The sequence below is a fragment of the Stegostoma tigrinum genome, chromosome 14, assembly GCF_030684315.1.
Source record: "Stegostoma tigrinum isolate sSteTig4 chromosome 14, sSteTig4.hap1, whole genome shotgun sequence".
Classification (NCBI taxonomy): Eukaryota; Metazoa; Chordata; class Chondrichthyes; order Orectolobiformes; family Stegostomatidae; genus Stegostoma; species Stegostoma tigrinum.
This window is the reverse complement of record NC_081367.1, coordinates 59509344-59536868: the sequence shown is the minus strand read 5'-3', so window position 1 is coordinate 59536868 and position 27525 is coordinate 59509344. Positions and strand designations below refer to the sequence as shown.

Below are 27525 nucleotides of genomic sequence, written 5' to 3'. Positions count from 1 at the left end.
GAGAACAATCCCAGCCTTTGTGCTCTCCTAGCATAAATGAAGTCCCTCAACCATGATTGGGAAGTAATTCCTACATCCGCAACACCCCCACCCCCACTTTCCGATCACTTTACTCACCACCTCTTTTGAAGATATTAATTCCTCAACAGTTACACAGTCATTATTTATATCTGTCCCTTTCAGGGACATTCAATCCCATTTTCATTCAATACTTCAATAACAAACAAGAATCTTAAACAAAAACATTTATATAAGTATGAGGGGTTAGATACCTGGCCACGAACGATGGGGAAATTAACCTAAAATATGTGGCAGTAAATAGGAGAAAAAATTTTAAATGAATAGTTCAAGACATTCAACAAAAGTACATTATATTCAAAACCAAAATTTTAATGAGAAAGATGCACCTGTGGCTTAGTAAGAAAGTTGAGGATTGTATTCCATAGAAGATTACAATGTTACAAAGAATTTATAAACCCAGGCACATGTAAGCATTTTAGAAACCAGCAAAAGGCCACCCAAGACAAGTTGCATAACAGAAACACACAATAACCTGGGAGACAATGATTAAGCAAATCAAAGTGATTAATATTCACAGAGAAATGTGTTGGAGAAATTTAAGGGCTAAAATTTGACATCCTCAGGATCTGATGTACACTCTAGGTTTCTAAAGCAGATAATAGACACATTGGTAATGATTTTCCAAAGTTCTTGATCAGTTCCGAAAATATGACACTGCCAATGAAGAATGGAGGGAAGAGTGAACACATTAAACTACAGGTCTGCTATCAGACATTGCAGAAATGCTGGAATCTATTAGTAAAGCAGAATAACTGTACACTTGGAAAAACAAAGATTACAACAAGTGGGAACACAGTACCTAACTCATGCCTTTAGGGCAGAGTTAAACTTGGGTGCCCACAACATTACCTGGGTGTCTGGATTAACAATGCAGCAATAATACCACTAGGCCATTGCCTCCCCTCATGAATGTATTTGAACATACATACTTTTCATATCTCTCCAGTGTATAAAACCTGTGCATCCACAAATGGGAAAGACGGTGCTGGTACAACTGGTGTCTTCTAAACCCCTAACACATCCTTATAGTTTATTTGCCTATGCCGAGATTAAAAAGATGGTCATTGACATTTCAGTTTTATTGCAGGTAGCTGATTTAACAAACATACACTGTTACCAGCTTCTAAACACACAGCATCTGGTGTGTTTTTAACAAAATAAAACTGCTTATAATTTTTTTTAAAGCCACTTAAGCTTTTGCATATATTCAGTTTAAAAAAAAAATCACTCTTGTGAACAGTTTATGAGGCTGAAGGTTTTCTCCTTCAGAAAATTAGCAACTGGGTGAACTAAATAGTAGAGAAACATTTGAGTGATTAATGATGCAGTTTATTTATGAAAACCTACGTTCATTAAGCCCAGATACTGTCAAATAGGAACAGCATACTATCAAATCATTTTATACTTTTAATACGTGGGAGGAAAACCATTTGGGAAAGTGTGCATTTGCAGCCTGTGACTTTCCATTTGTTATTAATTTTGATAACAAAACATTTACTCAGTCTTCAAACTACGAAGAGATTGTATTGATGATGGAGAGAATAACAATGATGGAGTAATACCAGAAGCTGTAAAGACTCTAAATGATAGTGATGGTGGGAAACACAAGAGAGGCCTACATGTTCCAAACAAGGTAACAAGATCCAGTTCCAATTTTCTTTTCACACTGTTCATCCAACACACAGGCGATCCACCCAGAGTTCTTCCAATAATGTGTGTAGCCCTTACTTCATCTATAGCAAGTGTGCTCCATAAACACTTCAAATCCTAATGGACCCAAGATCATTCTTCTCAGAATTATGCTTCTCCTTTCAAGCTTGTATAGCCCTTTCCTCCCTTTAGTTCCTCTGATACTGTATAGGAATCAGCCTGCAATTCTCTATTTACAACACTTCCAGGTGTCAGACACAGCATTTGTAATATGGTCTTATTTGGTCACAATAGTGTCCAACCTGCTTTCAGGATTCCAGAAAGACACGTAATATTGACATCTGAGTTGTTTCTCCATGTTTGGAATAACATTTATTTGTGTAACTTAATAAATATTTCCAATCACTTCAAAAATAGCAAAGCAAGTCCCAAGGGCTCATAGCCAAAATCTTGAACATACAACAAGGTTCTAAGTACAGTTTTAAATGAAGGAAAAGGGAGGTTGAGAGTCTTAATGAAGGAATTTCAGAGCTGAAAAATAACCAAAGATGCAACCATTAAAAATGCCACGTCAAGATACCTAATGACATGATATCCCAATGGGTTGTAGAGCTGGAGATTAGAGATAGCAGCAGACAAGTTCACAAAGGGATCTGAAAATAAAGAATTTTTAAAATTGTGGCATTGTTTGACTGGGAGCCAATACAATTCAGTGAGCACAATGAATAAACAGCACTTGGAGAGAGTTATGATACGCACAAGTATTTCAGATGACTACAAATTTAGGAAAATGTAGGCCAACAGGAATGGGTTGGAAATTTTAAAAATTACACTAATGAGTGTGGTACATTTGATGAAGGTAGTAAGAATGTGAGTGGAAGTTCATTACAAGATCAAATACGACAGTATGATAGTGAACAGTCTTGGACGGGTACTTAGAAGAGGGACAAAGTCAGTGACACATAATGGAGTTTGTGGCAGGGACCAAAAACAATGGTTTTCATCTCCTCCAGACTGACTCAGAAAATTTAACACTGCAATGTCAGATAAACAGTCTGATAATCTACAGGCAATGGTAAGCTTGACAGTAGTTGTGGTGAAGATGTCTGCAGTATATGTGAAAATTAACATCGTAAAACGTAGACACAGAGCACATTACCTGCACTTGAATGGTGGTAAAATTAATAAAATGGAGTATATCAGTAAGCTACCTCAGGAAATGACAGAAATGTTTCCTACTGAATCATGTAAATGCAAAGTAAATAAATATTGGGATCCATTATCTGAGTAATTTGGGACATTATGTGTGCTGATGCAGTGGGCTTTGAAAGAACCATAACTTTGTACCTCCTGTTCCCAAGGCTGATTCCACCATAGACAGTTCCTAACTCATGTCTGGGTCTATTGTCTCCTACTGAACAAGTTTAGCAATTAATCTCTATCAATAACTTAATTATTTTTGTATCAGGCAATGGCCAGAGTCACAGACTGTGAACGAGAAAGACCTTACTCCATTTTTCATCTAGTTTTTCCTGATTTGTGGCTGTACCAATTTGATTCAGAGCACAACATTCAAGGTTTTTAAAATGGATTCATCAGCAACTAGAGCTGAGATATCTAACAATGGAAGTAGAAAGGAGAACAGAAAGGGAAATTAACATACTTGATCTTTCACAAGAGGCTTTATACTAACTGAATACTGGGATAATCCTTAAATCTCTGAATAATCAACTTCCAAATATAAAATAAAGCTCCCTTTCCCAAGGCATTTAATATGTAGAGTTTATGACATGGATTGCATTTTGTAAGTCAGTTTTTACTCTATGCATTGAAAGTTTTAGCGAGCCTGAGAATGGTTCTTTGAGGGAAGATAGCATAAGCCTCAAGTAGGAAGTCATTCCATTCATTGTGAATAAAGGTCACACAATGCTGTTAGACGTCTTCCTCTAGAGACATGGTAGAGAATCAGGAAGCTTCACTCCAAGTCAGTATGGTGATGTGTAGAGAAATAATTTACATTCTCAAGACGGAGAGAGGAGATGACACATTGCTTAGACATAAATTGAACAACAATATTCTAATAAAAGGGCAGGGAACAGAGACCGCTGAATCACAAAGGTGCTGTTTCCTAATATGAAGTTACGATTCATCTGGTCACATTAAAAGGAAAAGATCTGCACTGATCTAGCAATTTTCATGATTTCAGGATGTCTGAGAGTGATTGAATAGTCAAAAAAAAACTTGGAGGTGAGACGGCACCCAATAGTTTGCAATGTAGCAATTGAGTATATTGAAAAAATAGCCAACAAAACAATTTCAGAGGAGAGTTATGGATTTCAGAGCTGCTACATTCTCTGCTATGCCATGACCATTAATTTATTTTTTTCTAAATTAACCTGTCCAGGGATATAACGACACAGTTCTGCAGCAGGTTGGACTACCACTGCATCGGAGTGGTGCCCTCATCTACACTTCAACATTAAAATCCAAATTAGTTTCAGGAGCATCCTGGTACTTTGATTAATCTTCCGAGTCCTCAATGGCTGCCACAGTGCTTACATATGTAAAGGTTTTCTGCACTTCAGTTCTATATGCCAAAAAAAAAGAAAATGCTTTGAGATATGATGGTAAAGGAATTAAGAAAGAAATCTGAGCAAGTGCCAACTGGATCTCAAACCTTTTAAATGGTGTTTTTTTTTAAAAAGCATGCTTGGGAGTTGTTGCCAATTTATATATGCATTTGCTCCTCTGAGATTTGAATGTTTGTTTCAATGCTGCATACAAACCATATAGAGCTAGATTCCTAAAAACTCAATGCACTCCAAGTCTCAGGTACAACCCAATACCAGCTTCAAGAACCTTGTTTCCAGACTTACATTATCCCATTTCAAGCACCCCACTTCAGAGCTGAGTTTCATGAATCTGGTTCAAAAAGACACCCCGAAGATGACTGCTGTTCTGTGCAGATGACAGCAAGCTAGCCGTAAGCTCACTGATGCCAGCACTTCTCTGAAGTAGAAGCACCTTTCAATTGATAGTGACAAAGCCATCTCCTCCCTGTTCAAGCTCTGCTGTAATAGAAAACGGCTGCATGAATTATTATTCATTAACACTTAACTTCATTACACTGAACTCAGCTCTGTAAACCCAAACATCCTGTTTATCATTCTTTTGCCAACGATTGAAGGCAACTGAGCAAAACACTGCCACATTTCTTTGTATTGGTATTTTTTGACCAACTCTCCCCCATTCCTGTATTCTCCATGTTAAAGCCTTCACTAATTTTAATGAAATCATCAACTTTGAGTTAATGCTTTCTTACTGCAGATACTGCTTGACATATTGGCTATTTCCAGCATTTTTTGTTTTTAAATTCAGATTTTATAGCATCTACATTACTTTGCTTTTATTTCAAAAAGCTGGCAGTTGGGGTGCAATATGCATAGGTAACCACCTCAATGTCAGGAGACAGCTCTCACAAGAGCTAGATCATTGGTTGGCCACATGCTTGTGTGGTCATTACAGGTTCCATACTGGATACATGGTGACATGGGTCCCACCTCCCAGGGCTCAAGCCTAGAGTATGGGCTCCACTGACCCCAGTTCCACCATGTGGTAACTAAAAACTAAGCAGCTGAAACCCCATCTAACATTGTGTTCGTCGCATGTTAATACAGGAAATTATTAGAATCTGTCATTATCAGTAGACTTACCGAAAGCCCTGAAATCTTTTAGTTTATCAGAGAATATTTGTTTACTTGACAAAGCTCAGGTAATTTAATCAATTAGTGACTGGGGAGAATGTCTATGAATGTTATTTACAAGGATTCTAAGAAAGCATGTGATAGAGTCAACTAACAGTCTCTACAGAGAGAACGTGAAGTGCACAGAACGTAAGGAAAATTCTTGACCCAGTGGGGAAATTTGGCTGCAGAGGCAACAAAGTTGGAACAATAGGCAGGTACTCAAAATGGCAGGATGAATAGGACTGCAGATGTCTTCCAGAGTCCCTACTGGGGTCTTGATGTGTACAATCTTCGGTAATTGTGCTACTGTATTTACCTAAAGAAAAAATCCTATAGACAGCAGTTCACAAATACACACAGCATTGTTACAACACAACTGCATCAGTTGATAAAATGTCAGAATTAAAATAAAGACTCAACCCTCCAAAAAATTCTCAAAAGGAGCCCTCAAATAAAAACATTTTCAGCCCTGCATGAATGATTAATTTAATAAAGTGCGAAGCTGGGTGAACACAGCAGGCCAAGCAGCATCTCAGGAGCACAAAAGCTGACATTTCAGGCCTAGACCCTTCATCAGAGAGGTCATTACAGGTCTCTCTGAAGAAGGGTCTAGGCCTGAAACGTCAGCTTTTGTGCTCCTGAGATGCTGCTTGGCCTGCTGTGTTCATCCAGCTCCACACTTTGTTATCTTGGATTCTCCAGCATCTGCAGTTCCCATTATCGCTGAATGATTAATTTAGCAGCTTCCGTGCTGTTCTGGGATCCATTTGCTCAGCTCAGACTGGAAGATCTATTATGGTTCTTTATCACTGAGGCAATGAAAAAGCTGTTAACTATTGAAAAAAGTTATGGTTGTGGTATCTCCAAACACATCAGCCAAGTTACAGTCTGTGGTGCAATACAGTGCGGCTAGCAGTATTGTCTCACAGCACCAGGGACCTGGGTTCGGTTCCACGCTGTGGAGTTGTGTGGAGTTTGAAAATTCTTCCTGTGCTTGCGTGGATTTCCTCCGGGTGCTCCAGTTTCCTTCCACAGTCCAAAGTTCAGCAGGCTAGGTGGTTTGGCCATGCTAAATTGCCCATGGTGTCCAAAGATGTTAGGTTAGGTAGGATATGCAGGGTTACAGGGATTGGGTGGATGCTGTTTGGATGGCCTCCTTTCACACTGTAGGGATTCTATGATAATATACCCATGGCTTGGTTTGACCACATATAAATGGAAACTTTGCAACAGTCATACTCTACTGTTAAAGGATGACTAGAGTAATGTCAGGCCACAAGAAATTCAGGATAAGCAAGGTTGCCATCCTGACACCCCAGTCTGCCCTTCTTGGTATCCAAAACCTTCCTTAAATCTCCCTTGTGCCTGCTTCGAGTCTCTCAGCATCCTAAGTAGAGGGAGACAGTTATTCACAAAGCTATTTCCCTTCAGGGAATGTTGGCAGATGAATGATTCCCTGAACAACGCAGTTTTATTCTCCACTCAGTAACGAGTAGTGAGATATTTCCAAAAGAGCACCAGTAAGGGGCTTTCAATTTAAAATCCCCACCTCCCCACCCTGCAAAAAACGTGGTCAAATTTTTTTTCCAATTAAATTAATTATTATATTCCTCAAAGTAAAGGATGATCCTGCCAGGAATGGAACACTCTTTTGCAGCTACTAGTTGCAGCCAACAGATACAAGTTAGCTATAGTGTGGCACAAAGTTCCCTAAAACAATCTGAATTAGATACAACGTGTTAAGCAAATTTACTTAATTTAGCCTTGTCAAGTACTTTCAACACTGCTGAAAGTAAACTACACAGTCCTCAGCAAATACTCCCAGGGAGGTATAGCATAGAGTAAAGCTCCCTCTACACTGTCCACATCAATCACTCCCTCGGAGGTACAGCACAGGGTTAGATGCAAAGTAAACTTTTACAACGTGATAATGTGTTCCATCCCTTTACTTCATCACGATCATACTTTACGTTTTACAGTTTCTACACCAGCCAGGTTGTGACTTCCCCGAACAAGCTGCTGAAGCTAGTTCTGAGTGAGAGGATGTTTTGCGGTGTGAACTCATCCTAATTAAGAGTAGTCCAAACCCATTCCATGGACAGCCCCAAGGACAGAGCAGGGTGCAGTGACTTTGATCCCATGAATCTGTTTTACAATTTAAACAAACGTGTCCAGTGTGAGAGACCATGTCAGTTTTGAAGTGTTTCCAAAGGACAAAATTTAGCAGCCAAAGACCATTCCCAGCCTGATCAGAGCCTTTCACACCTATTAATTCTTTCACTCATTGCAACAGACCAAAACGATTTTCAATTCTGGTCGACCTGACGATGTACTGAGCACTCAGCAATGCTGAAATTTATGGAAGGTCCACATGACTTGGCGCAATGCGTTAATTCTCTTCCTCAGATGATTCCACCTCAGCCTCTTCAAGCCACTTGATGAACTTCTGCAGCTGAAGAACAGAAGAGCCGGTTAAAGAGTGCTGTGAATGTGCAAAGCCCATACAACAGCAATCCCAGGCTGTTTACAAAATGTTTGCTGTGCATAGCAGTGCAATTAAACCACCCACATCACATCTCAGAATGAATAGGTCTGTTTTACGTGGTATCAGCCTGGAGTTATTATTCAAGATCGGATTGCTCATTATCTATCCGAGGCCACACTATTCCAAACTCTAATAGTTACCTTCATGGCTGGTTTCAGATGCCATTATCAAAACTGAAGGAAGGTTCATTTTATTTCTGGCCTGTTTATCTTTCTTCCTCCTTGCCAAGATGCTAACTCAAAGCACTTTTCTCCTTGAAGGTGGTGACTCAGCTCCTCCTACCTACTGAACACTGACTCATGTCTCCATCTGCCCTGAAAGTGCTGATTTGGTATGGGCTAGTGGCCGCAGGGAAACTGTGAGCATGTTTGGCTAATGGTTGGGTGGATATTGCAAGTACTGAGAGTCAATGGCTATAGAAATATTCAGAGTTCCAGACTAATGGTTGAGGGGAAAACTATGAGTATTTGTGACTAATGGCTACAGAAATATTGCAAGAGTATCAAATCCCAAAATGAATAGCTGTTTTATGTAATATCAGCCTGGACTTATTATTCAAAATCAGATTGCTTTATCTACATGAGGCCACAGAAGAATTGTTAACACCAGAAGTTACCTTAACAGCTGATGTAGGGAATCAGTGAGGCTAATGGCTGTAGGGATATCACAAGCACTCTTGTATCTCATCTAAATGGTAAGTCTTCATGAATGAGCCCAAGTAGCATTACCAATCCAGTGAACCATGGTACGCTTTACAGCCAAATTCAATTCTACCCTCACCTGATGACAACGCATATGGATTTGTAGCAAGGCTTGGGATAGTACTCAGGATTGACAATATCAGAAATTCCTCTTATGGCCAATGATAGTCCCTCCAACCGAGATTAAATCAATGAGAACCAGAGACAGCTGGCAGCACAGTGCCTCAGCAGTTGGCACTGCTGCCCCACAGCACCAAGGACCTAAGGTTTGATTCCACCTACAGTCAACTGTCTGGTGTGGAGTTTGCACCTTCTCCCCGTGTCTTTGTGCATTTCCTCCAGGTGCTCCAGTGTTCCACAGTCCAAAGATGTGCAGGTGAGGTCAACTGGCTATGCTAGATTGTCAGTGTGCAGGCTGGGTGGGTTAACTATGGTAAATGTGGTGTTATGGGAATGGGTTGGATGCTCCTCAGAGGAGCATTGCAAGGCTCAATGGGCTGACTGGCCTCTAACTGCACTGTAGGGACTCTATGACTGCGGTGACTCTCTGGTTAGTGGACTAACAGTCATGTGCTGCCTTGACAAAATACCTTAACTCAATAGAAGTAAGAAAACAACTGCATTCAGGGGAAACAAAAACACTCATTCCTTAAATTAGGTAGGAGAGAAAACACAACATAATTACCACACGGTTTGAAGACCTTGTTAACACAAAACACGAATTTCCAGAGAGTGGGAGATACTGTTTCGAATGGCAGAAGGGCCAGTAATCAGAGGACACAAGACAGGTTGGAAAAAGTTAAACTGTTCTTTCTGGTACATAGGAAATTAAAAAGGTAGCCAAAATCAAGTATTGCAGGTTTTGATAGAGTAGATGAAGGAAAAAAAAACTAATTCCCATGATCAGTGGGTTAATCAACAGAGGTTACACATTTAGAAACCACTGGCAAAAGATCTCAAGGGATGAGGTGAAGTCATTTCAAAGGGCAATCAGAATCTGAAAAGGCAGTGGAACAGATTCCATGAATAATTTTGAAAGGAACTTTGACTGCCATTAGCGTGGACAATAAGCACAGGCGTGGAATTGAACATGACTGCATGTTTAAACAGTCCAAAAATGAGCAATGGGCTGAACAGCCTCCTCCTGCATTGTGATTTTCTGAATTCAATAAGGTAACTCGTTAGAAAACTCATGTGATGTAAGGGGAACTGCAGCATGCCTTATGGTCTGGACCTCAATCCCACAACGGCAGAGAAGGCAGCTTCAGCTGTACCTTTCAATAAAGATATGAATAAATATGTGACAAGGGAAACTGGACAACAAGAAATGCATACAACTAATTGGATGGCTTTTTCAAAGAGCCATTACAGGTACAATGGGCTGAATGACCTCCTTCTGAGCTGTGTGATTTGCCCTTACTGTTGATGTAACTGGCACAGAGCCCAATGGAGGAAAGAGTGGACTCGCAGCTGTGCACTCACCCCTTGATGTTTTCGAATACTTCTTCCTTTCTCTGTAGGTCCACTCTGAGAGAACCAACCAAGGATAGTTTCTTCAACCAATACTTCCAGCTGGTATAATGTCATCAGTGCCTGAACCAGACGCAGAATAAATGAATTAGCTTCCATTTTATAAGAATTTACAACTTTGTCTCCTTAAGCCCAAATAAAACTGTGCTCCCCATATCCTAACACACACGTTCATTCTTGTTCACTGACCGACAGTGACTCTTAATTTCAATAACATTCCAAAAATTCTTAACCTTGCTTTCCAATCCCTCCGGATCTCACCACACCCTCTCTCTGTAGATGCCTCTAGCTCCACAATTCCTTCCTGATGTCTGTACTTCTTGAATCCTGTCCTGTTGATTTTAACCACTCCTCCATAACTGGCAGAACTGCTAGCAGCTGACACAGCAAACTCTGGAATTGCCTCCATAAATATCTCTGCCTTTCTTTCCTCCTTAAGGAGGCTCCTTAAAGACTACCTCTTCGACTAGGATTTTGGTCACCTAAAATCTGAGGCAGGCCAGTGAAGTGGTGATGATGATGGTGATGATGATGATGATGATGATGATGATGATACATATGAAGCTTGGGACACTTTACCATCTTCAATGTGTTGTATTTGTTGCTTCCTCTCAAAAGAACTGAAGTATTTAGACAGAGGTGCCCAAACAACACATTTTTAAAAAATTCTCCAAATGATTCCCTTTTGCTTGTTTGAGAGTCATGTAATAACAAGGAAAAGGGCAAAAGCAAGCACTATGATCAAAAGTTTTGCTCAACGTAGGATACTGAGAACCCAAATTAAAAACACGTCTCCAGAATTATTACCTGTCCCAATGCATAAATGAAGCGTCAGAAAGTCAAGGTGCTGTGGCTGAGATGCTTTTATGTGCTGCTTTTCGGATATAGTTTGGAAACCACACTGAGGCCAACATCTTTTAGTGATGTATGAATCTCCACTTTACTAATACCAGTCACAATAAGACACCAGTGTAATGCAGACCACACAATTCTCACCAGGCAGTGCTGAAATTTGGAAGGGCAGAGACTGAAATGGTCCAGTTGGGCATTTCTCAGTGCAGGTCAAGACAACGTGAGTGTTTCACAAACCCATTACTATATTTGAAAATTATCTTTCCTCTTTCCTTGGCCAACTCCCCCCACCCACCTTTCCTCTCAAAACAGTATCAACTGTTTGGCTTGATCACGATCTTATCACCATTCTGACACCTTACCTGAACTGTTATCACTGACTCTGCTGGAGAAGATACTGAGGGATAGGATCTATTTACATTTGGAGGAAAATGGGCTGAACAGTGATAGATAGCATGGTTTTGTGCAGGGAAGGTCATGTCTTACGAACTTGACAGACTTCTTTGAGGAAGTGACAAAGTTGATAGATGAGGGAAAGGCTGTAGATGTCATATACATTGACTTCAGTAAAATAAGGTTCCCCATGGTAGGCTGATAGAGAAAGTGAATGGGGTCCAAGGTGTACTAGCTAGATGGATAGAGAACTGGCTGGGCAAACAGGAGACAGAATTATAGTGGAAGGGAGTTTCTCAAAATGGAGAACTGTGACCAGAGGTGTTCCACAGAGATCCGTGTTGGGACCACTGTTGTTTATGATATACATAAATGATCTGGAGGAAGATATTGATGGTTTCATTAGCAAGTTTGCATACAACACTAAGATTGGTGGAGTAGCAGATAGTGAAGGGGACTGTCCGAGAATGCAGCAGAATATAGATTAATTGGAGAGTTGGGCAGAGAAGTGGCAGATGGAGTGCAATCCAGGCAAATGCAAGGTGATGCATTTTGGAAGATCCAATTCAAGAGCGAACTATACGGTAAGTGGAAAAGCCCTGGGGAAAACTGATGCACAGAGAGATCTGGGTGTTCGGGTCCATTGTACCCTGAAGGTGGCAACGCAGGTCGATATAGTGGTCAAGGCGGCATACGGCATGCTTTCACTCATTGGACGGGGGTATCGAGTACAAGAGTTGGCAGGTCATGTTACAGTTGTACAGTACTTCGGTTCGACCATATTTGGAATATAGTTCTGGTCGCCACATTACCAAAAGGATGTGGATGCTTTGGAGAGGGTGCAGTAGAGGTTCACCACGATGTTGCCTGGTATGGAGGGTGCTAGCTATGAAGAGAGGTTGAGTAGATTAGGATTATTTACATTAGAAAGACCAAGGTTGAGGGGGGACCTGATTGAGGTCCACAAAATCATGAGAGGTATAGACAGGGTGGGTAGTAAGAAGCTTTTTCCCAAAGCGGGGGACTCAATTACTAGGGGTCATGATTTCAAGGTACGAGGGGAAAAGTTTAAAGATGATATGCATGGAAAGTTCTTTCTGCAGAGCATGGTGGGTGCCTGGAACGCGTTGCCAGCAGAGGCAGACACGATAGAGTCATTTAAGATGTATCTAGACAGATACATGAATGGGCAGGGAGTAGAGAGATACAGATCCTTGGAAAATAGGCGATAGGTTTAGAGAGAGGATCTAGATCGGCGCAGGCTTGAAGAGCTGAAGGACCTGTACCTGTGCTGTAATTTTCTTCAGAGATAATGGGAACTGCAGATGCTGGAGATTCCAAGATAATAAAATGTGAGGCTGGATGAACACAGCAGGCCAAGCAGCATCTCAGGAGCACAAAAGCTGACGTTTCGGGCCTAGACCCTTCATCAGAGAGGGGGATGGGGGGAGGGAACTGGAATAAATAGGGAGAGAGGGGGAGGCGGACCGAAGATGGAGAGTAACACTGCATCCCAAAACCAGTGTTACTCTCCATCTTCGGTCCGCCTCCCCCTCTCTCCCTATTTATTCCAGTTCCCTCCCCCCATCCCCCTCTCTGATGAAGGGTCTAGGCCCGAAACGTCAGCTTTTGTGCTCCTGAGATGCTGCTTGGCCTGCTGTGTTCATCCAGCCTCACATTTTATTATCCTGTAATTTTCTTTGTTCTTTGTTGACTCGGAGCTGTGACAGTAGGACGGGGCCAGTCACCAGGAAATTACAGTTTCTGAAGGTACGTTGCGGAAAGTTTGGGAGCTTATTACCTACTTAACTACCAGCCTGAAAGTGAACCCCACTAGTTGCAGACCATATCACTGTTATGCAACTGGCAATATATATCTCAGCAGGATAGTCAAAGTAGAGATTAAAACATTTTTGGCACTAAACTGACCTATTTTCCATAGCAATTGGTATGATATATCCAAGAGGTTAACAGCACCACCAAGCGGCAACAGTTAGAAGCACCAAAGCAAATGAACTCCTCTTAGTGGAGGCAGCTGATTAACTCCACGCTGTACTTGTTCTGGGAGCCTTTGACAGGCCTGTAAGGGCAGCTTTCGGCACCTTCCACGGTATCTCCAATAAAAACAAAAAGGAATTGCTTTTGATGACGCACGTTCATGCAGTGAAATAATGACTGCCCTGAACCAGACAGACTGGGATCCATGAATCAGGGTTCCTGCTCCCAATCACTAACTAACCTCTGCTGAAGACGTCATGCATATGAATGTCAGCAAGGACATATCAAACTACAAAGAAGCTAAGCCAAATTTTGCAAGCCTACTCTGAAAAGGGTCACACAAAAAAATTATGAAAGGTGTGTCAGTACAGCAGGCTCCTGGGCAACTGTACCTGGGCCAGTGATGACTATTCTCATGATATGGAATGGAAAAACAACAGAAAAGGACAACATTCTAATAATGTAGGAAATAGGAGGCAATTAGAGTTCTGAATAAAAAAAATCCACATCAATGCTCCCAGTACGGCAATGAGGTTGTACTGCCCTGTCATGGCCCGAAATGTCAACTTGCCTGCTCCAGTGATGTATTCCTCCAGCTCCACATTGTGTTGTCCCTGTCAGAAGGGCTGTTAAACCTTAAACTGAGGCCCCATCATGAACAAAAATAGAAGTTGCTGGAAAAGCTCAGCAGGTCTAGCAGCATCCGTGAAGTAAAATCAGAGCTAATGTTTCAGGTCCGATGACCCTTCTTCAGAATTGATGGTAGCTAGGAAAATGTTGGTCTATATACAGAAGTGGGGGGAGGGGATAAACAGTAAATGATTGGTGGGGTTAGGGTCTAAAGAGACAGAAGAACAGATGGACAGACAAAGGAATTGATAACAATCTGGTTAGGAGGGTGAATAGCTGTACATGGAGACTGTTAGCAGCTAACAATAAGGTAGTGTGTAATGGCAGACTATGAGATAACAAGACCTGGTATGTGGGGTAGGGGGCTGGGACATGGGAGAGTTCAGACCTTAAAACTATTGAACTCAATTTTGAGTCTGGAGGGCTGCAGGGTCACCAAGTGGAAAATGAGGTTTTCTTCCAGTTTGTGCTGAGCTTCGCTGGAACACCGCAGCAAGCCTAAGACAGAGATGTTGGCCAGGGAACAGGGTGGTGTGTTAAAGGAGCAGGCAACTGGAAGTTCAGGGTCTTTTTTGCGAGCAGGATATAGATATTCTGCAGTCACCCAATTTATGCTTCATGTCCCCAGTGTAGAGACCACACTGAAAGCAACAAACACAGTAGCCTAGATTGTGAGTGCAGGTAAAGTGTTGCTTCACCTAGAAAGTACATCTGGGTCCTTGGATACTGGGGAAGGTGGAGGTAACTGGGCAGGTGTTACACCATCAGCGATTGCAGGGGAAAATGCTGTGGGAGTGTGTGTTGGGAGTGAAGGAAGAGTGAACCAGGAGACAAGGAGGACTGCAGAGCCTGAGTCTATAGGAGAGGGGCTGGAAAAGCACAGTAGGTCAGACAGCATCGGAGGAGCAGGAAGGTCAACACTGCAGGCTAACACCTTTTGTAATAAGGGTTTCGGCCTGAAATGTTGAAATTCCTGCTCCTTTAATGCTGTCTGATCTGCTGTAGTTTTCCAGCCTTACACCGATAGACTCTGTCCCAAAGGGGGACAAGGGAAGGGAGAAGAATGTGTGTGTCCGGTGGTGGCGGAAATGGCTGATGAACTTCTGGATGTGGATGCTCATGGGATGGTAGGCAGATCTATCATGTTCAATATACGTTCAATCTTCCATGGTATAATTTCAAGGAACAGTAAGTACATCCCCTCAATTAAAAATCACTTGAAAAAAAGCACATTGCTGTTCAAAGGACCTTGCACTGCACAAATTGTATGCTGAATTTCTCACTGTATAAAGTGGAACAACATTTCAAAACTACTTGGTTGGCTGTTGGGTCCTTTTGGATGCTCCAGGGCTGAGCAAGGCACAGATGGAAGTATTTTCTTCCTGTTTCCACTTTCCATATTTGCATCAGACTGGCTTTCAGCCGTGCTGCTGAAAGGCAGCTCTTGTTTCTCATAGCTCCTGAAGTTGTAATGACAGCTGGTCATGGGGAGATACAGTTAAAGGCTCTGGAGTTCTCCCTGACCAGCATCTCTGAAGGAGAAGCTTCAAGCACCAAGTTGGGAGGGGTTTCAGGGTGTGGTTATACAATACAGCACAGAAACAGGCCCATCAGCCCACCAACCCTGCACTGATTCCTAATTCTATTTTAAACTTACTACTTATTGCCTGTATGCAGTTTCTATTCCTCTGCTTACTTCCCATTCATGTGTCTATCAAGATACACCTTAAATATTGCGAATGTGCCTGCTTCCACCACTGCTAATAAATAAACAAACAAACAAGGTTAATAAATGAACCAGAGAAGAAGGAAAATAGACTGTACCTTGACAAGGGCAGGCCAGAGCATCTCATGTTCAGCGAAAAACTCCTCAAGAGCAGCCAGGCAGTTCTGATGATCTACAGCCCGCTTGATATAATTCTTCAAAACTAATGCCCACTTCTTCAGATGCTGAAATAGATATACAAAAAACTCATTCCTTCTCACTTTTGATTTAAGGTTTGTGGTTGTATTTTGGCTCTGAAATATTACTTCATAGAGGCTTAGTTTCAGATCACTATCAAGTTAACCCCTCCTCTGGTAGCTGATTATGAGGTATCACGAGAATAGACTGAACTTGTTTTATGGTCATGCATAATGTGCATTTATTTGCAGATACTGTATTTGTACATAGACAAAATATTACTGTACAAAATTTCAATTATGGTATCTTGGTCCCATTAGCTAACGTTATTCTCATTGGCCATTGATTCATCTTGAAAATTTAAAAACAAAATAATTCAGTTTGCACCATGAGCAAGGCCAGCATTTACTGCATATGTCTGGTTACACTTGAGCAGCGACAGTAAACCATTCTTGAACCAATGCAGTCCATAAAGTGTAGCTACACCCAGAGTATTATTAGGGAGTAAATTCCAGGATTTTTAATAATGACAGTGAAGAAACAGCTGATACAGTTCCCAAGTCAGAATGCTGTGTGGCTTGGAGGAAACCTGCAAATGTGGTGTTCTCATGCAGCTGCTGTCTTGTCTTTCGAGGCAGTTGAAGTTTCACATTTGGAAGAAACTGTAAAAGGACCTTGGCGATTTGCTGCTGTGCATCTTGTAAGGAATAATGCATGCTAACCACTCTATGTCACATGTGTAGAGAGTGGATTTTTAAATTGATGAATGTGCTGTTGCTGAAACAGACTTTGTTCTGATAATACGAAGTTTTGACATTTGCTGCAGCTGTGTGTATCCAGGCAACTGGAGAGCATTCCATCTCATTCAGTTCTGGCTTTGATCAGCTGAACACAAAATCTGCAACTTGTAGATGTGGAAGCATGTGCTTACTGCTCTGCCGTCAGTTCATCTCTCATTCTGCAAGGTAAATTATTTGTTGCTTTCACACTTTTTCAGGTTATTGTTCCTTGGAAACGTGGACTCAGATGGTCTGCCCCAACTTGTTAACATCAACCCTCCAGAACTTGGTCTTTCTTTTGACAGCCAATCATGGCCTGACCCCATATAATCAACTGTAATATTAGCAGCAAAACCAAAGCTACCGACATTCTGTGACAAGGAAAGCACTAACATTGCAACAATATGTTGAAAAGCTGGCAACTTCCTAGGCTCTTCAGGTGCTAGCAACGTTGTTAAATGTTGTCAAATGTTTGTCCAGTTCCAAAACTGAACCAGGGGTTTTTCAAAGCAACACTGTTGCATTACTGAGTAAAATACCGTCCACAATAGCCATAAAAAGACAATTCTTACACTACTAATAACTCTTACAAGCTATCTGTTCTCACTTTTGTTTGAAAGTTTTGATTTCGACACCCACATTATGTACGCTGACACTCCGAGTGCGATACAGAGAAGGCTGCTCTATCAAAGGCAGGTGAAACATTAGACACAAGACATTTGCATAGTGACTCGCTGACTTACAACTATGGTACAACTTGTGATTCGGCCCCTAGAAGCATTGTGCATACACATGAACCTGCACTGAAGCTTCTCATGACAGTAACAGCAAAACTTACTCCCTGTAGTCAGAAGGTGGTGCCAACATTTTTCACGTTTTAGAGAGTTTGGCAACTCAATGCAGCTATTCCCAGTCAAGCTTTACAGCTGCACCTGGTGTGCTCAGTGGAACCATTTCTTCTTGTTCCTCCAAAAACATGGATAACTGCCAGCACACTCGTGCTGCTACTGAATCAAACTAATTGTTTACCTATCTCATTACTGTTTTCGGGACCTTGCACAGATTTGCTAATATGCTTAATCAAATAACAAAAAGTGACTCCACTTTTTAACACAAAGAACTGGAGTAGGCCATTCAGCCCTTTGACCCTGTACCTACACTCAATATGTTCATAACTGATCTAACTGCTAACTCAAATCCATATTTCCACTTACCCCTGATAACTCATTTGTCCTGCTCAAAGAATATAAAATGATCTGATGGGAAGAAACACTCAGTGGTCAAGGTACTTTCACGTAGGGTTTGAGATGGGCTGAAGGACTAGCTTGTCTTTCCCCGATTGCACATATTTTCACAATCCCAAGAACGTGAAAAACCACTTTCTATTTGGCTACATTGACTTGTCATGGCTTGTTGCATGAAATAAAATGTCGCAGATGGTAGAAATCTGAAACGGAGACAAGTGCTGAAAATATTTAACAGATCTGGCAATATCTGTAGAGAGATGAAAATAGTTAATATTTCAAGTCTGCAAATGCTCAGGAGAACTGGCAAAAGTGAGAGGTGTTCAATCAAGTGTAGGAACAGGGAAGGAGCGTGGAATAAGTGGGTGGGAAAGAATCTCCACAATTGCTGCCTGCTCTGCCAGGTATCTAGCATTTGCACTAATTTGCTTTTTATATCACTTCACTGACCATTATACAGATTGGAGTAGAAAGTCAGACTGAAAAACAGATGATCAAATGGAATACATATGGGACATGAGATATCCGCTACTTTAGATTTGAGATAGATAAATCAAAATATTATGTTCAGAATGAGAAAGTGGATCTGTGGAGAAGCAGAGTCAGGTATGCATGTACACAAATTGAGAAAGGCTAGTATAAAGGCACAAAAGGCAACCAAAAAATGATAATGGAACATCAGCTTTTATCTCAAGTGGGCTGGATTACAAATGGACTGACATAACATCCCTGACATAAAATTGTAGTTAAATCACATAGGGAATACTGCATTCAGCTCCGGGCACTGCAACTCAACGTGGTTATACTGCTCTGGGAGAAGGATTCAGTGCAAATTTGCATAGCACAATAGTAGAACTGAGAAGGCTAAATTATGAGGATGTAAAATTGGTCATGGCTGCCACTTTGCTAGGAGATAGCACCTTGCATGGTCCACATCAAGAAAGAATTTCAGCTGAATCTGAGCACCCATGAGGCCAAAGCTGCAGACTTCAGCACACCCATCACTGTGAATCCTACATCAAACTTTCACAGCTGTGTAGCTTGAGAAACCTTCTACGTGGAATGGGAAACATTCAGCCCCAGGGTACACTGCCCTGTTCTGCGGCAGCCTCCACTCTACCAGGTCAAATACTCACAGATACGAGAGTGTTGCTGTACTGGCTGGCTGAGGCTTCAGATCCATGCTGTTGCAGGGGCATTTCCAGGATCACCTTAGTGGTGATCTGTGTTACGTCCTTCAGGGAGATGTTATAGGCATATCTAGGAAATAAATAAATTAAACCATGAATTTATAAACTGCCTTTAACATAGCAAAATCTAACATGGATCATTACAGTATAATTGGATGAATTTTGACATCAAGCTGCACAGGCATATTAGGACACACAGAGGTATATTTTGAGAGAGAGAGAGAGAGAGAGAGAGAGAGAGAGAGAGAGAGAGCGGGGGAGAGAGAGACAGAGAGAGCGCGAGAGAGAGAGAGAGAGAGAGAGAGAGAGAGAGAATGGAGAGAAACTTAGGAAAAGAATTTCAGAGTTCAGCCAGATAAAGGCACAGTTGCCAATGGCTGAATGACCGACAGTAGAGATCTGCAACAGATCAGAATTGGGTGGCACTGAGATCTTAGAAGAGTATAGTCTGGAAGAAGTTTCAAAAGAGGGGTATAATATGACTGAGGTGCTTGAACGAATGAGAATTTTAAAATCAAACCACTGCCAGACTGAGAGTCAACATAGTGCAGCAGACACAGAGCTAAGGCTGAGTGGGGTTCCGTGTGAATTAGCAACAGAAATTTAGGTACAAACATATGAATTAGAGCTAATCTCACAATCTCATGGATAACCTTGTTTATGGAGAGAGAGAGAGAGAGAGAAGGGTGGAAACAGCAGCAGAGTGTTGAAACTCTAGATGAGCATCAACATCATTAAATATCTGTACCCCACAGATGCTTTGCATGAGAAACAGGCAGTCCCCAGATTGCAAAGATTTTGTTCTACAGCCCACTTGTAAGTTGAATTATATGCAAGTCAGTGCACAGTGCAGGACAATATCACTATTTAAGTACGGAAATGTTTGTATGTCGGACCTTTAAAAACTACCTCCCTGCATGGGATCATTAGTTAGTCGGACGTTTGTGCATCGGGGATCTCTTGTATTAAACCAAGACTCCAGGTGGCCGAATCCAGGATACCAGCCACAGAATAAACTTTGCGCAGCATTCCTCAGTTAATAGCACCCACATCACAGCAATTTATGGGAAATCACTGTCTACAACTGTGGACGCTCAGTCCATTAACATAATAGTTGCTACCATGTGCAATAATTACTCTTACATGAGATACTCATAATGCTATTGGATGGTGTGAAAAGGCATTACAAGTGCAATTTCCTTCTGAAAACACAAAGGCCAAACACCAAAAGGTTAACAGGTACTCACTTGAGAGAGTTGATCTCAAGTACAAGATGGTCACATGAAATATTTTCTTCTAAGCCTCGTTGCAGTGTGCCAAGAACTTCATTCTGAAAAACTGTGGGAGGGGAACATAATGGGGATAGGGTGGTGTGAGACTCAATGCAATGCAGATCAGATCTCTACTATGTTCAGTATTGGAGAGCAGCAATTAAATACAAAATGAAGGTACATCAGAATTTCAGCAACTGCAGCAAACAAAATGATCCCAAAATATTGTTGATATTTCCCCTTCTTGTCAACGTACCTTTCTCTTTCTGTTGTTAAACACCCACCAAGACAGTTCCACATGGCCTCTACCTATCCCAAGTAATCATTGTTCATTGAGAGGACTTTCAGAATATATTCTGACAGGTTACTCAGCAACAGGTGGTATCAGAGCTTCTCTGCATAGATACAAAGGCAAGCTTGCTGAATAGCAATGAAGGAAACGTGCACCATGGTCAACCTGTGTTGCTCAAGATCAGCGAGCTTATACATACAGTTATTTAGAAAAACGACCGAGAGTCTGGGATTATTTCATTGCATCTGCAATAATACTCAGTGTTAAGTTCTGTATACATTACATTTGTGACTGACGAACTGCTATCTGTTCTATCATTATAGCATGCAAGTCCTGACAAGTGCATATATAAAGAGAATTATGAAGCAGAAATTGTTAAGCTATACATCATTTGGAAGTCAGAATGAGGCAAATTAACTCATTTATCTAGAGAGATATTAAGCCACCAAGGCCAGGAAGGTACCAGACTCAAATCTGGTCTGCACCAAACTGTCTAATCTCCAATGGAAGACAACCAAGAAGTAACCTGAAAAATTATGAAGGAGTGCCGTAGGGGAGGGAGTGTCTTATGAGGAAAGGTTTAGGAGCGGCATGGTGGCACTGTAGCCTCACAGCGCCAGGGACCCAGGTTTGATTCCAGCCTTGGGTACCCGCCTGTATGGATTCTGCATGCACATTCTCCCTGCGTCTGCATGGGTCTCCTCCGGGTGCTCCGGTTTCCTCCCACAGTCCAAACATGTGCAGGCTAGGTGGATTGGCTATGCTAAATTGCCCGTAGTGTTCAGGGGTGTGTGGGTTATGGGGGATGGGATGTTCCAAGGGGTGGTGTGGACTTATTGGGCCAAAGGGCCTGTTTCCACATTGTAGGGAATATAATCTACACTGGGCCTGTACTTGTTAAAGTTTAGAAATAATGAGAAATGGCCTGTTGAAACATAGAAGGTTCTTAGGAGACTTGACAGGTTTGATGGGGAAGGCTTATTTCCCCTTGAGGGAGAATCTAGGACCAGAAGTCACAATCCCAGAATAAGGGGTCACCCAGTTAGGAGGGAGATTTTCTTCTTGGAGAGTGGTGCATTTGTGGAATTCTTTGTCACAGAGGGCTACAGAGGTTGGGTGGTTAAGCACATTCAAGGAGGAATCACATTTATGGGGCAAAGGCAGGAAAGAGGAGTTGAAGATTATCAGCAATGAATTCATTGAATGGCAAAGCAGATTTAATGGGCTGAATGGCCTGCTTGTGGTCCCACATCTTAACATTTCTAAAATCTATATAACAATGCTCTGTCACTTTCAAGGGTAAAGTGCACTGTTCAGTTGCAGGAGTACACGGTGGATAAGTGTGTGTTTTTCCAAAGTTTTCATAATAGGAAATGGGCAGTTGGGTAAGGTAACAGAGGATGATGGGTGGTATGGAACTGAAGGCCAGCAAGGGAAGAACTGGTGCAACAGACCAAATCAAAAGGAAAAGCCACATAGGAATCTAAGGAAACAAAACCTTTTCTTCAAAAGAATAGGTTTGCGAACAATTTACTTGAATGATGGTCGGATAAGGGGCTTCAGTAATGTACAGAGACAACAGCACCTTAATAGAGAAGGTTAGAAGATTCTGTTTAAGATGGATATATTTATGAATGGTATTGATAAAGCAAATCTGAAGAAGTGTGTCTGCAGGTTTGATGGCACTGATAAAGAAGTTGGAAAAGAAACAAATAAGAATTCTTTTTTTCAGCAGACTGAATGATATACTACCTGAAAAGGGTGAAAGAATTAGATTCAATATGAACGTTCAAAAACAAAACCGAACACACTTTTTGCAGGGCTATGGGATAAGGGCAAGCGAGTGGGACTGATTGTATAACACCAACAATAGGCTAGTGCAGACAATAGTAGGCTGAATTGCTTCATTGTGAGCTGTATCCTTCTGCGATTCTACATCTACACAAGAAAAACACTCCATCGATATGACAAGTACATCAATGGCTGGTTTGAAATCTCTACTCTCAGATTTGGAGGGATATGAGCCAGTAGCTGGTAGGTGGGACTAGTTTAGTTTGAGATTATGTTTGGCATGGACTAGTTGGATTGAAGGGTCTGTTTCCATGCTGTGTGACTCTATGACTTACTGCAACCACTGCAAGCCCACAATCTCAAATAAAAAGTTTACCGAACAGACAGATTTGATTTTAAAAAGAGTTTTGAGAAACAAAGACACAGGGAAATTCCAGGGTCCAGGCTGCAGCTAATTCAAAGGGTTTAACATCTCCTTGCTCAGGCAATGCAAACAAATTCAGATCGGCTCTGTGAGTACATGGTGAGAAGTGATAAGGAAGAAAATTGCATTTCTCTCACAACCCAACTGTCTGAAATAATTTAATTTCATGTCTGAGCAGGTTTGCTCAGACTGTAATCTAAAATCTCCTGGAACACAATCTTTCACATTTTTGTGTGAATTGAGGTCACAGAATAATTGCAAAAAAGGCAATGAACATTCATCACATTATAATTCACCCTACCTGAGGTTGAATTCCTCCAGTGCATTATCTAATCAGTTTTTATATCATGCCAGGAATTCCTTTTCGGCTTATGACTTTAATTGGGAGCCCACACCGATCACTCCCTGCAAGAACTACTTCTGACTTTTACTAGTTTAAACCCGTCTTGTTCGTCCTAGTTTTGCAATTTAATTAAAAATATTTAATTCCTAGAATGTGGGCGACACTGGTACTGCTGTACCAATCATCTGTCTCCAGCAGCCCTGAGGTAAAGTGCCTTTTCTTTGTCATCTGAGCTACCACCTGCCTTTGTGGACCTGTAATGATGGAGCTCCTAGAAAGAAGGAGCTGCTAGGATACAGAGTAAACAATAGTGAAGGCAGACCAATTTCTGTCAACACCAGGGTGGTGTGTAACTTGAAGGCAAGGGTGACACAAAATGAACACTGAACACACTGCAGCTAAAGGTAAGATATCAGCATCACTGGCAAGGCAGCAAATTCTTGCCCATTCTCAACTGCTCGAGAAGGTGGTAATAAGCTGCCTTCTTGAACTATTGCAATCCATGCAGTGTTATGGGTGGAGTGTTCCCGGATTCTGACCTAGCAACAGTAAAAGAATGTGGTATATTTCCATGTCAGAACAGTGTGTGGCTCAGAGGGGAATTTATTGGTGGTGGTATTCCCATGCACCTGTTGTCCTTGCCCTTCTAGGTGACAGAGGTTATGGATTTGGAAGGATTTTGGAGCTGCACAGTGGCTCAGTGGTTAGCACTGCTGCCTCACAGTGCTAGGGACCTGGATTCAATTCCACGCTCGGGCAACTGTCTGTGTGGAGTTTGCCCATTCTCCCTGTGTTTCCTCCGGGTGCTCCAGTTTCCTCCCACAGTCCACAGATGTGCAGGCTAGATGGATTGGTCATGTTAAATTGCCCCAAGTGTTCAGCAATGTGTAGGTGGGATGCTCCAAAAAGGTTGGTGTGGATTTGTTGGGTCAAATGGCCTATTTCCACACTAGGGATTCTATGATCTATGATTGTTGGCAAGTTGTTGCAATGCATTCTGTATATGGAACACAGTCAGAATATCAGTGGTGGAGAAAGTGAAAGGTTAAGGCAGTGGGTGGGTTTCCAATCAGATGGACTGCTTTGTACTGGAGAATGCTAAGTTTCGTGTGTTTCTTTTTGCAGCTCCTCCATCCAGGAAAGGTTATGTCTTTAAAATAGTACACTGTTTGCAGAGTCATGCTAGTTTTGTGTCAGAATTTTCAATCGTGCCCAGTTCTTCTCATCAGTGGTTAAAAGGTAGTCTGAAATGGTCAGTCATAACCCCAGGATGTTGAGGTGTCTGTAATGGGAAATTTGGCAATATAATGCCATTGAAATTCAAGAGGAGATGGCTAGGTTCTCCGTTGCAGGAGGTAGTCATTGCCCTGATAATTAGCACATGGGTGTTACTTGCCACTTATCAGCCCAAGTCTGAATGTTGTCCATGACTTGCTGCATACGGACCAAGACTTCTTCACTATCTGAGGAGTCATGAACATTGTACAATTATCAGCAAAAATCCCTACTTCTGACTTTTCAATCAATCAAAGTAGGGTCACTGAAGCAGCAGCTCATTGTGGTCGGCCTTGGATAATATCCTGAGGAGTTCTTGCAGTGAATCCAACCTGAAAAATGCAGTTTGGCATTTATTTCATTCTTGCAGCTGAGGAATGTTGAAGCAGACTGTAACACATCTAAACCCTGCACTTCTGAACGTCTGCATAAACCAGAAATCCACACAGCAGTTAGTCAGACCTGCCTAGACGTAACGGACTTACCTCGAAGTACAGCCAGAAATCAAATATTTCTCATTCCAAAACTGCTAACGAGACCTCACCTTTTGCATCATCCAACTGAGGTGAGATACTTCGACTATCTGCATCTCGTGAGCTAACGCTCATCTCACTTTCACTCTCGCTCTCAGATTCAGAATTTAACCCGAGACCTGCAAAGGAGAAAAAAATTCTGTGATGAGAAAACAGAAAACTAAAAGATAAAAATTCTTGGCAGCAGGACTGATCGCAGAGCAAGTCCATCTAGAAGAAAGAGGTTCTGAGCAATCCAGAGAGTTTTCTTCAGGAAAGAAAATGATCTGGACTAAACTCCAGAAAAGCTTGAGTGAAGCAAGTAGCTAACAATATATCACAAAGGAGCTTTAATAGCTGCCAGTTAACTTATCATAGTGAGTTAACACAATCAACTACTGATTTGCCTTTGTAATTGTGGTTTTCTGGCACTGCAGATTAGGGAAGTTAAGGAAGAAGCTTCTAGAGCTTGCCATGAAATCTGGTTTCTACTGTATCTGTCCTGATATCAGCAGTCATTATAGAGGAACTTGCATGTGAATATCAAGCGCTAGGCATTGTGTTGGCTACAGTAAAGCAGGTGATGCCAGTTTCTGTTTTGTTCCTACAGGTCCTAATGAAAAGAAAGAAGTCAAACACAACAACACACTGGATATTTCATTAAACTGTTCAAGAAATAGTCAGCATTGTAACTCTCGTCACTATCATACCCACTCAGGGTTCTTTGACTATGTGGGAGAGCTGAGATTTGTTTTACACTTTAGTTAAACTTGTGTAATGAGAAAGTTCGTGGAAACCTTTATTCTCGTAGAGGGGAAGGGTCTACATGGACTAATTAAGCCAAATGGCCATATTCCAAGTTATTTCTACATATTTTCACCAAGAGAAAGAAAACCAAAACATATTTTCATTATGCACGTGTCACAACCATAAAATGCCCAATGCACCTTTTTCAGCCAATCAAGTATTCATTGAAGTATGGTCACTATTGTAAGAAAATGGCAGCCAATTTGTGCATAGTAAGCTCCCAAAAACAGCAACCTGATAATAAGGCCATCTGTTTTACTGAAGTTGTTGACATATATATTGGATTGGGCACCCCAGGATGATTTCCATGTTCTTCTAAGTAGTATTTTGCACTCTTCTGTATCCAACTAAGGGAACAAATAAGTTTAAACCTCTCATCCAAAAGATAACTCCTCTAAAAAAATGAATGCAACTGCTGAATAATTAACCAGGATGGACAGTGAATTAGATAAATGAGCTCACGATGCAACTGTGCATCTTTCTGGAGAAAGGACTGGCTATAGAACATCATGAAAAGGTGTGTATGTTTGCGAGGGGGAGCTATTTTTCCAAACGGCCAAGTTGGTTGGATTAACTGAAACTTCTTGACCTTTAAATTCCAGCATTTTTCCTGAAAATCCTTACCCCATATATTCGGCACCAACTCATCATCTTCATTATCATTCTCTGTAGCTGCTGTCCAGATATATCCCACACCCTGTGATCCCACTTCAGCCTGGTTATAGCCTGTGCAACAACAGATGAAGTGAGACAAAGTCTGGATTGCCACTATTTTATTTTGTGACTTATTCAACAACTACACATACTCAAGCACATTTTCATCAGGCAGATGAGGGCCACACATCTCAGACATGGCAAAGGTGGCATCTCATTTTTGTTTGGTGAAGAGGACCATGTACCACAGTACCATTAAATTTATGTCTGTGACTGATAACATCCACTATATCTCACAAAGCAAGGCCTTTCAAAACAAAACAGACCTTTCAGGCCACTGCATCAGCAACCTGCACCGCTTAGCTGATATGAGATAACAAGCGGAATATATGAGTTGCTGTTCCTGCAACCTTTGCGTGGCATCGTTGTAGCACTGCAGGATGCCCAGGATGGGCATGTCACGTGGGAGTGGGAGTGGGAATTGAAATGGTTTGCGACTGGGAGGTGCAGTTGTTTGTTGCAAACCGAGCATAAGTGTTCTGCCAAGCGGTCCCTGAAACAGTTAAGGGAAATTGTTCAGTTTGTTAGTTGCTCTATCAAGTTGATTACCATTAGAGTGAGATAAAATAAACTATTACTTGTTGATTACTGAGTAACTGTCAGGAGTTCATTTCATTTAACTTCCCCATTATAACAGATTAGGGAGGGAGAGGCAGGTTATACCACTTTTCACACTTCCTTTAGCAGCTTCTCTGAATGTTTCAGTTATCAGGGGAGGGTCGACTTCTGATACGTAACACTAGCCAGTGAAGAGCAGCTCACCAAAAACTGAGAACACTGCTGAAATCCTTTCCAACCCTCCCCACATCCATATATTCCGCTTTGGAACCATGCAGCCCAATGGTATCAATGTG

General features: G+C 41.6%; 1 protein-coding gene and 1 long non-coding RNA gene across 3 annotated transcripts in view; one reads left to right on the top strand and one right to left on the bottom strand.

The window, feature by feature from the left end:
- LOC125457656 (uncharacterized) overlaps window positions 1-27525 on the top strand; it is a 45809-nt gene that overhangs the window by 15990 nt on the left and 2294 nt on the right. The window lies entirely within an intron of this gene.
- eif2b5 (eukaryotic translation initiation factor 2B, subunit 5 epsilon) overlaps window positions 6119-27525 on the bottom strand; it is a 54224-nt gene continuing 32817 nt past the window's right edge. The window contains exons 10-16 of the mRNA XM_048542187.2: window positions 26582-26683; window positions 25183-25290; window positions 20490-20580; window positions 19189-19312; window positions 15951-16076; window positions 10206-10316; window positions 6119-7929 (exon numbers count right to left, since the gene is read on the bottom strand). Coding sequence (XP_048398144.2) covers window positions 7867-7929; window positions 10206-10316; window positions 15951-16076; window positions 19189-19312; window positions 20490-20580; window positions 25183-25290; window positions 26582-26683 — 725 coding nt within the window. The 3' untranslated portion in view covers window positions 6119-7866. The remainder of the gene's footprint in view (window positions 7930-10205; window positions 10317-15950; window positions 16077-19188; window positions 19313-20489; window positions 20581-25182; window positions 25291-26581; window positions 26684-27525) is intronic.